Here is a 9,617-nt window from a genome sequence, read left to right as displayed (position 1 = left end):
GCTGCTCAATCCTTTCCCCCATCTGCAGGAAATAAAGCGCCCTCTCACCCCAGAGCACAGCCCGAGGAAACCGATCTATCATCAGCTACTAAGTAAGCTGAGCAAGCAGCTGACGGGGGGGGGGGGGAGATCTGGGAATAATAGATTTATCACTATGAAGAGGGAAAGAAAAACAGAATGCAGGGGTCGAAGGAAGGGTCTGAAGGAGGAGCCCTTCACCCAGAATTGGCAGCCCATTCTACCTTGTCAATTAGCACACAACCGATACGTGAGCTGGTCTGCCTTCGACTCCAGTTCTGCCCATTTCCAGAGGGGTCGGGATGTTTGCCTATTGCAGCAAAAATAAAAGACGCATCTGGCGGCACCTTAAAAACAAGCACATTTTTTTCTGGCCTAAGCTTTCATGGGAGTACTGCAGGGGTGATGGATCTCACTCCTGCAGACCAAACCTAGCCCATGTGGGAACCCAATCCAGCCGCCTGGGTTCCCCATTTTTGACTTTTGAAGCATTTTTCATTTACCTTGTTTATTTTTTGTGCTGAGAGGGTGTTTGATGTCCTCCCCAACTGTTGCACAGCATCTAATATACACATCTGTCTGCATGTAAATTCCATGCAGGAGGTGTTTCCTTAGGTTAGACCAATCCCACATGTTTTCTTTATGCAACCTATCATTTATATATCATTTATCCCCACAGCCACAGCCCCTTTTCCCCAGTTAGTTGGCGGCATCCCGGCTTTTGCACATCCCTGCCCCCGTTCTAGAACGTTGAAATGCCTCTCTGGAGGCGTAGTTGCTGGCAGGAAAAGCTTTAAGCTAAAACATGCCGGTATTTTTTGGTATCTTTGGTATTTTTGGCCCCACTCCATTTTGCCTTCTGCCTCGCCCACCACTGTGATGCAGTCCCCAAGAACTCCAAAATGGAATCCAGCCCTCAGCTGAAAGAAGTTACGTGCTTGAGTCCACTTGCATCTGACTACAATCCATGAAAGCTTGTGACGGAATAAACGTGTTAGTCTTTAAGGTACCACAAAACTCTTGGTTGTTTTACCAATGGTTGTGCTGAATATGTCTGTTCTGGTTCAGTTCTTCTTAAGTGCTGGAAAGGGTTTGTTCTTTTTTCCTACGGTGGGGTTCTCCAAAGAGGGTTTATTTATTGTTATGATACCCGATGGATATTTCCATCGGGTATCATAACATATATCACAAGTGCTTAGCTGTGACGAATCAGGCTTGTAAATATCCACGCGCCTCTGGTTATCGATTAAAATAGGAACGTGTGAGCACAGAGGCTTGGACGTGTCACCACCTTATTTGCAAAATCTTCTCGGACTAAGACAAGCTTTGCAAGAGCTGAGCTGTTACCTCAGACATTCAAGACTGCCTTCTTTCTCTTCTTAAAAGGACTTCCTGCCATGTCTGAACAAGTGAAATGGTCTGGGACCGCACACGTAAACTGTACGGACCTGATCAATGACAGGATGAGAGACTACTGCAAGCCATTCTGAGCTCTCTAAAAACAGAATAGAGTTGAGGTATGATTAATTCCCATTACTAAAAAGAGAGCAGCATGAATAAAAACAAACAAGAAACCTTTACAAGAACTCCGCTCTTCCACAAACTAATTAAAACAGGTTAAGCCTCGAAAATAAATTTACAGTACAACTTATGAATACTAAAGTGGCATTGAACAAGGGACTTACTTCCGAGTAAAAAACACTTAAGATTAGGGTGTTATACTGCTTCAGGGCTGAAGAGACTTAGAGAGCAATCCTATGGCCCCTAGACACCATCTGACTGGCCATAGAATTGTTTGGGGTCTCCCCTCCGACATCAGAAGGGGGAGTCAGAAATCCGACACACACCCCTCCGCCTCGCAGCTGGCCTGGAAAGAACCATGCCAGTTTGTCTCCAAGGTTGGGAACTCAACCTCAGAGAGGGGGGAAAGGGGGCATTTTGGTTTTCTGTCTAAATATGCATAGGATTCCAACTTTAGTAATTAAAAATATTAAGTCAAGTTGGTGCTTTGATGTTATGAAACCCATTTAGGTCAACTGCCCAACTGGACGCCATTCAGATCTGATGGACTACAATTTCCATCATCCCTCAGCCAGCATGCTGGCTGAGGATAATAGGAGTTGTAGTCCAACACATCTGGAAGTCTGCATAATTAGGGATGGCTGATTTGAGTTATTGATTTTTTGCAAACAAATATCGTGCGAAAGAAGGGTAGGACTGGCAGAACCTCAATGGACCACTTCTGGAATATGAGGTGTCAGCATGTATGAGAACGTCCTCTTCACATCTTCACAGAGCTGCTAATGCAGGGGATGCAGAATGGAAGATTCTCAAACCTAGCAGTTTCAAGCATTCCACCCTTTCCCTTTCCACATCAACTCGTTTTCCATTGTAAAGGCTCAGCAGGAGGACTGACACGAGTCGGCCTGTCCTTTGCAGAAGTTTCAACACCATTCCTGATCAGTGAATCACCCCATATCAGTTTCCAAGGACTCCAAGGTTGTGTAAGCAACAACTCTAGCTAATTTGACCTGCAGACCACTCGTTCCCCACAAACCCACAAAATGACAAAACCCAAAACTTCGAAGCTGTTCTTAATTCTTTAATTTCAATGGCAGATCTGTGGTCCAAAACACCAGCAGCCCCCCCACCAATCTATACACAGAAATTCCTTGGGGAAAAAATGTACAATTTCCTGAATAGGAGCAATGTGAAGATCTTTGGCTTCCCCTTCAACTCAGAGGTCTGCTAGGAGAGAAACAGTCTTCTGTTCACCCATCCTAAACCGAGATCAGGGCCTCCAAGGCCATCCGAACCAGGAAGATCCCCTCACAGATGGATGCCATTCGTTGGGGAGGGGGTGCTCTTTTTTAAAGTCAAGTCCTGCCTATGCCAAGGAAATGTATAGAGGGGAAGGAAACCCTGCACCATCATGCCGATGCAACTGCCCCCATAAAGTGACAGATAACCCTAACACAGGATTGCTTATTTTGCAGCCGATGCCCAGATATGTAGAGTCACAAAGTCAGCCTGGTCATCCTCACTCCAATGTACGACTCCCACTGATTGGGCATGGTGGGGTCAAAAATCACAGGATCAGGAAACCAACATTCAGAAGCAAATGGAACCACTTGGAATCGCACGACCAAACAGAAAGAAACTCCAACAGGCCAGGAAGTGGCCCGGGCAGCTCCCACTAGTTCTTCTCAGCCCTGTTCCGGTTAAGCACAGCTTTGGGGGCAAATTCCAGCTTGTCCTTGAGGCTGACCACTTGGGTGAGGTCCTTCCCGGCACTCTCCTGGAGTTTGCGGTCCTCCCGCCTCTCCGAGATGCTCTGCTCGGCGTCGGGCGGCTGTGGGGGCGGCTGGCCACGGATGAACCACTCCAGGTGGTAGCCCACCGCCCCTACCACAAAGGCCACGGGGAAGGTGACATAAGGGGCGTAGGCCCGCATGGTCGCCCAGAGGATGGGCCACATGGCACTCACGGGTTCTGCAGACACGAAAGGACAGAGAGTATAGCTGATCATTCTCATCCCATTTATACCGCCCTCGCCCCCCCCCCCCGCAACAAATAGTGCCAGAGTTGGAGCCTGAGCCAGGAGTTCAGAAACTCAGGGCCTCTGGGACGCACCCTTCCTCCCGAACCACCAGTCGCTTGGTGGTTTCCCGGCTTTTCTGCAGTTTTCCCCCCATTCAAAACGGTTGAAATGCCCCTCCCAAGGCTTAATTACTGGCGGGAGGAGCTTGAAGCTAAAATATGCTGGTATTTTTTTACCATGCCCATCACTGGAATGCGGCCCCCCGAGAGCTTCTCCAAAACAGAGGCTGAAAGAGGTTCTCCACCACTGGCCTAAGCAAATTCTCCAAATCCCTTTTTCTGTTGGCGCTGGCTTCTTTTAATGGCACACACAACACTGACAACAGGGGCATTTTCATCAAAGACTGGATATTTTAGAGAGGTAACAAAAACAAGGCGTCTTGTAGCACTTTGAAGACTCACAATAATCCTATTAGTCTTTAAGACGCCCCCAGGCTCTTTTTGTGGTTTCTACTGGATTCCTGCTTGAACTGCCATTAACCACCCTGGGCTCTGAGTCTGCAGAGAGATGGAAGTCAAAATCACCTGACTGAAGCAGAATTATCTCCAGCACAGCCAGCTCTGAAGTCTAATTCATACGCGCACATCCTCACACACACACGCACAAGCTACCCCAGCCTTTGACAACCTGGGGCCCTCCAGATGTGTTAGACTACAACTCCCAGCATCCCCAAGCCAGCCATGACTTGGATTCCTGGACTGAGCAGGGGGTTGGACTCTGCCATGATCTTCCATCATGGACCAAAAAAAGGTTGCTCTACGGTAACGGAAGATCTTTTTTAAAAAATCACCCAGCAACGCCAAACCATCTCTGAGCTAGGTATGCAGTAAAGACTGATCCACCTCCTTTTCAATGGTATGGAGAACCGTCACCTGGCAGCAGCCATTCTATCAGCCACAGCAGCAGGAGGGGAAGGAAAGCAGGGCTCCATCCACTCTACTGAGAGACGGGGAACTTTTGTCTCCTCCTGTCCTTGAACTGTTCTCCATTCCTACTAAGAACTGATACCTGAGTGCACTTTTTTCCTCCTCCCTCCCAATCCCTTTTCCTTTTGTGTCATATCTTTTAGACTGTGGGGCAGAGGGCAGGGGGGACTGTGTTATTGATCTCAGTGAGCTGCTCTGGGAGCCTCTGGCGGTAAAAACTCTTCCAATAAACAAGTAACAATACGGGACTTTGGAAATCAATTTGGAGTATTGACGCTCTACCTGGGTTATTGATTTGATAAATGCATATCCCAACCTTCAGTATAAATATTTCTAAGGAGAACTGCAGAATTAAAAGCAAGATATTAAAATTACTTCTGTGCTGTTTTGCTGTTAGGAATGGATAAATATTGCAGCAGTGTCCATAGAAGCCTGGGAAAATAAGATGGTCTTTACACGGTGCTGGAGTTACATCCAGTGGAGTCTGGTGGCTCTGATGGGGTGGTAAATTCACTCCGGCCATCAGTCAGAACTATAAAGGAGCTATCCAAGGTGCACCTTGGGTAGCTCCTTTAGAGTTCTGACTGGTTCTGACTGAAACCTGGAGCGGATTCACTGCCCCACTGACATCAGAGCCACCAGCCTGCACTCGTTGCATCAAAGCTGTTGCATCAAAGCAGTTACTAGCCAGGTGAGCTTCCCTGGAGAGAACATTCGACAGTCGGGGTGCCACCACCAGGAAGGTCTACTCCTCAGTCACCACCCACTCCACCTCAAACCACAAGAGCCCTGGAAGATTATCTCATTGCCTGGGCAGGTTAATGGAGCAGTAGGTGATCCCTCGGGTATCCCTGTCCCAAGTCATCTCGGGGGCTTTAAAGCAGGTGTGGCCCTCCAGTTGTCGCTGGACTTCAGCTCCTATCAGCCCCAGCCAACATGGCCAATGCTCAGAGATCATGGGATGTGCAGTTCAACAACATTTGGAGGACAAGTTCCCCACCCCTCCTTTAAAAGGAAGTACCAGCACTTTGAACTGCGCTCACAAACCTCAGCAGTCCCGCTCCCAAAGCCTGGTCCCACCTAAGCAGACCAGCGGATGAATTCTGAACTAACTGAAGTTTCCAGGCAGCCTTCAAGGGCAGCCCCACGCACAAGACATTGCAGTAGTCTAATCTGGAGTTTACCAGAGCAAGGGTAACTGTGGCCAGGCCACCTGTGCCCAGGAGGAGCACCAGATACAGAGGTACCACAACTGCAACTTTGGGCTTCCAGTGATGGAGCTGAAGCTATGAGAATGCCCCCCCTCCCCCCCCCCCACGCCTGCAAACCTGGTCATTTGCAGGCGTGAAACCCCATCCAGAACAGCTTCGACACCAGCTCCCTGAACAGATGAACCGCCCACCAATGGTTCTTCCTTTCGTGCCAGGATTGCGCTTAAAGCTACAATCCTATATACCCATTAACCTGGGAGCAAGACCCATTGCACTCAATGGGCCATACTTCTGAGCAGACATGCACAGGATTGTGCTCTTAGTTGATTGGTAACTGGTCCAAGACACTGACTTAGCACTCCCTCCGCCTCACCTGAATCAGATGTAAGAAAAGAAAGAAGCAGAGTTGGGCACTGAGGATACCCCATTCCAAACCCCTGGATAACCTCCATCAATGCTTTCACGTAGATGTTAAAAAGCACGGGGAACAAGATGGGACGCTTGAGGGATCCTACTGCAGAAATGGGATCGTGCTGAGCAGTAGTCCTCCAGCACCACCTGCTGGAATCAGCCCTCTAGGTAGGGCTGGAACCCCCAAAACACAAGGCCCCCTACCCAGAAAGAGACCGTGGCTGATATTCTCAAAACCGACTGAGTATTAACAAGGTTGCACTCCCCTCCAGTCCTCCTCTACACATAGGTTACATGTCCAGATGACCGAGGCAGGTAATTCTTGTTTACTTCGGAGCTTAACACCTTCATGCTTCCCTCTCTAAGGGAAGGAACCAAAAAAATGAGGTTAGGGCACAACCCTATGCATGTTTAGACAGAAAAAAAAGTCCTACCGTTTCCCACCATGCTCCAGCCAACCATCCCGGGAATTGTAGGGCCTGTAGGATTTTTTTCTGTCTAAACGTGTATAGGATTGCACCCTCAACTGAGTTAACATGGTTGTGCAAAGGCCCCAACGGTGTGCTACTGAACCACAGAGTAACTTGCTACTTAGGAGTGGAGAATTTACTGCCACAAAAGGTAGGACCAAAAGATAACGTGGTATGAATCACTCTAGCACAGGCTTCCTCAACCCGGTGCCCTCCAGGTGTGTTGGACTGCAACTCACATCATCCTTGGCAAGCATGGCTGGCTGAGAATGATGAGCATTGTAGTCCAACACATTTGGAAGACATCGGGTTGGGGAAGGCTGCTCTAACACTTGATGGGGAAGGGGCACAGTGGTTTGCTTCCCACAGGTGTACCCCCCCCCCCACACACACACACACCAAGGCTGGACCAAGTCTGCTCAGCATTCTACCCCCTCACTTGAACCGAGGCTCAGTGCTGCTTCTGAGCATGGGTAGAATGCCTTTCCTTCCACCGCTGACTAATTCAATTCTAAGTTATTGATCAGATTTTTATACCACTTAGGGCACAATCGTATGCATGTTTAGACAGAAAAAAGTCCTACAACTCCCAGCATGCCCCAGCGAGCCATGCTGGCTGGGGCATGCTGGGAGTTGTACGACTTTTTTTCTGTCTAAACATGCATAGGATTGTGCCCTTAATACACTAAAATTGTTCTGCGGTTCACATTAATCCCTAAGGGTCGGTTCACAGCTCACCACTCACCCTTCCAAGATTCAGGGAGCCCAGCTTCTGAACCAGCTCAGCCCTGGCACTTTTTAAAAAATTATTTTAGAAAACTAAAAGCTACACTCTCACCATGATGGGGAGAGAGAGAAGCTGGCATGGTAAGCAAAAAATGCCCCTTGCCATTTCACACACACAAATGCTTTTAGTGTCATAACACCCCCATCCTCTCAAATCCCACAGCATAACCCAACAGAGAAGGCCCAGGGGTAGAGCCCAGCAATGGGCTGGGGGCACAAGAGAAGGCAGAGAGGTCTCCCTGCGAGATGCCCCTCAGCAGGAGAAGGCAGACTTCAGGCTGGCAGGACACCGCTGAGGTTCACCAAGCAGAGCCAGACATGAAATGGCAGTTCGGGGTGCAGCGTCAATTATCTACTGCACCCCGCAAACCATACACTGGGATAATATAGAAATCTACAGGTGAGTTCGCAGAGACCGGGGATTCTAACACGACACTGCAGAACGGTCCGGCAGTGCTAAGCAAAGCCCTGGTCACAAGCCACCAAATCCTATTTCACAGAGGAGGAACACGGAGGCCGAGAGGTTAAGAGTTAGCAGGCGGCCACCACAGCAGACAAACACACCCTATTTTCCTCGCCATTTGCACTGCTGTTGTTAAAACAGAGGTGGGGGACGCGCGGCCACAAGAACGTAAGAAGAGCCCTGCTGGATCAGACCCAAGGTGCATCGAGTCCAGCATCCTGTTCACACAGGGGCCGACCAGCTGCCCATGGGAATCCCACAAGCAGGACATGAGCGCAACAGCACCCTCCCGCCCATGTCCCCCAGCAACTGGCGTACAGGGCGAGGCAGAGTGCCTCTGATGCTGGAGGCGGCATATGGCCATCGGGACTAGTAGCCATCCATGGCCTTCTCCTCCAGGAATCTGTCCACCCCCCTTTGAAAGCCATCCGAATCGGCGGCCACCGCGACGTCTTGCGGGGTGGAAGTCCCCGGTTTAACTAGGCGCGCTTGGCCACAGCTGACCTTGGGCGCAGCCACACATCTGGGCGGGCGGGAACTCCCATCGTCCCTCACCCCTGGCAAGGGCAGCTGGGAGTTGCAGTCCGCCGGCGATGGAGGGCCGCCTGTCTCCCCACGCACGGGGAGCCAGCAAGCCTGGGGAGGCGGGGGGCGCGGATCGCCCAGCGATCCCCCGACGGCTCCCGGCCGACCTCCTGGCCAGCCGCGCTCTCCAGCGCGCTCGGCTCCCGACCCTCCCTGCCGCGGGACCGGCCGGGCCCGGACAGCGGGGCGCCCACCCGGGCGCGGGCGCAGGCCCCGCGGAGCCCCCGCGCGTGGGAGAGGCGGCCGCGGGCAGCGCCCCGCGCCCGGGCCCGGGCGGGCGCGCGCGCCCCGGCCGCGGCGCTCACCTCCTCCGCCAGCGCCGAGCCGGGCCCCCTGCCGACGGTCCCCGGCGCGCCCCTCGCGCGCGCGCGCGCCCGGCCTCGCCCGCCTCCTCCCCGGGCGAGCGGGCCGGCCGCCCGGCTTCCGCCCGGCTTCCGCCCGCCGCTCCATTGGCCGGCGCCGCTGCTCTCCGCCCGCCGCCGATCATTGGCGGCGCTCGGGGAGGCGAGGCCGCGAGGGAGCCGCGGCTGCCGCGGCAAGCGTCCCCGGGGGCGTGCGAAGAGGAGCGTGACCCTCGCCCTTGCCCGCAACCCGGCGGCTTCCAGCTGCGTTGGGCTACAACTCCAGCATCCCCAGCTGGGAGTCGTCATCCGACACAGTTGGAGGGCACCAGATTGGGGAAGGGTGTGATAGAGCCCCCGTCAGGCCCGGGGAGCCAGGAAGCCTGGCTGGGCTGAACCGCAGAACCTCTTTTCTGTGTCCCTTATTTATTTATTTAATTAGTTTGTTTGTTTATTAATCACCCATCGGGCCGGTCACCCAGCCACTCTGGGCGATGTACAACAATAGGACAGCTCAAAACAGTAAAATTAAGCATTAAATCATCATGTTCTCAAAATACCTAGCCCACCCCAAATGCCTGCCTGAACAACCAAGTTTTCAGTGCGTGGTGGAAGCTCATTAAAGAGGGAGCATGGCGGAATTCTCTAGGGAGGGAGTTCCACAGAGTGGGGGCCGCCACAGAGAAGGCCCTCTCCCTTGTCCTCACCAGCCTAGCTGTCCTGGCTGATGGGACAGAGAGAAGGCCATCCGAGGCTGATCTTGTTGAGCGGCCTATCTGGTGTTGCTGTAGGCGATCCTCAAGAC

At 51.9% G+C, this 9,617-nt stretch overlaps 1 protein-coding gene across 8 annotated transcripts; it reads right to left on the bottom strand.

The window, feature by feature from the left end:
• Nucleotides 1-2,607: 2,607 nt before the first annotated feature.
• Nucleotides 2,608-8,868, bottom strand: SMIM12 (small integral membrane protein 12). 8 transcript variants are annotated; one of them, XM_084816024.1, is made up of 4 exons: nt 8,777-8,868; nt 6,130-6,528; nt 4,021-4,116; nt 2,608-3,510 (listed from the first exon to the last, which is right to left on the bottom strand). In XM_084816024.1, exon 4 carries the CDS (start codon nt 3,494-3,496, stop codon nt 3,215-3,217), a length of 282 nt encoding a protein of 93 aa, XP_084672150.1. In that variant the 5' UTR covers nt 3,497-3,510; nt 4,021-4,116; nt 6,130-6,528; nt 8,777-8,868; the 3' UTR covers nt 2,608-3,214. The 8 variants fall into 8 exon arrangements, with proteins under 8 accessions (XP_084672150.1, XP_084672148.1, XP_084672149.1 ...); XM_084816022.1 differs by having other exon boundaries at nt 6,372-6,528; XM_084816023.1 differs by having other exon boundaries at nt 6,430-6,528.
• Between the last annotated feature and the right edge of the window lie 749 nt (nt 8,869-9,617).

This window comes from Heloderma suspectum, chromosome 10, assembly GCF_057233095.1.
Source record: "Heloderma suspectum isolate Gila_16-S chromosome 10, 16-S_ref, whole genome shotgun sequence".
NCBI lineage: Eukaryota > Metazoa > Chordata > Lepidosauria > Squamata > Helodermatidae > Heloderma > Heloderma suspectum.
The sequence above is the reverse complement of the archived record's forward strand: the minus strand, read 5'-3'. Positions and strand labels throughout refer to the sequence as shown.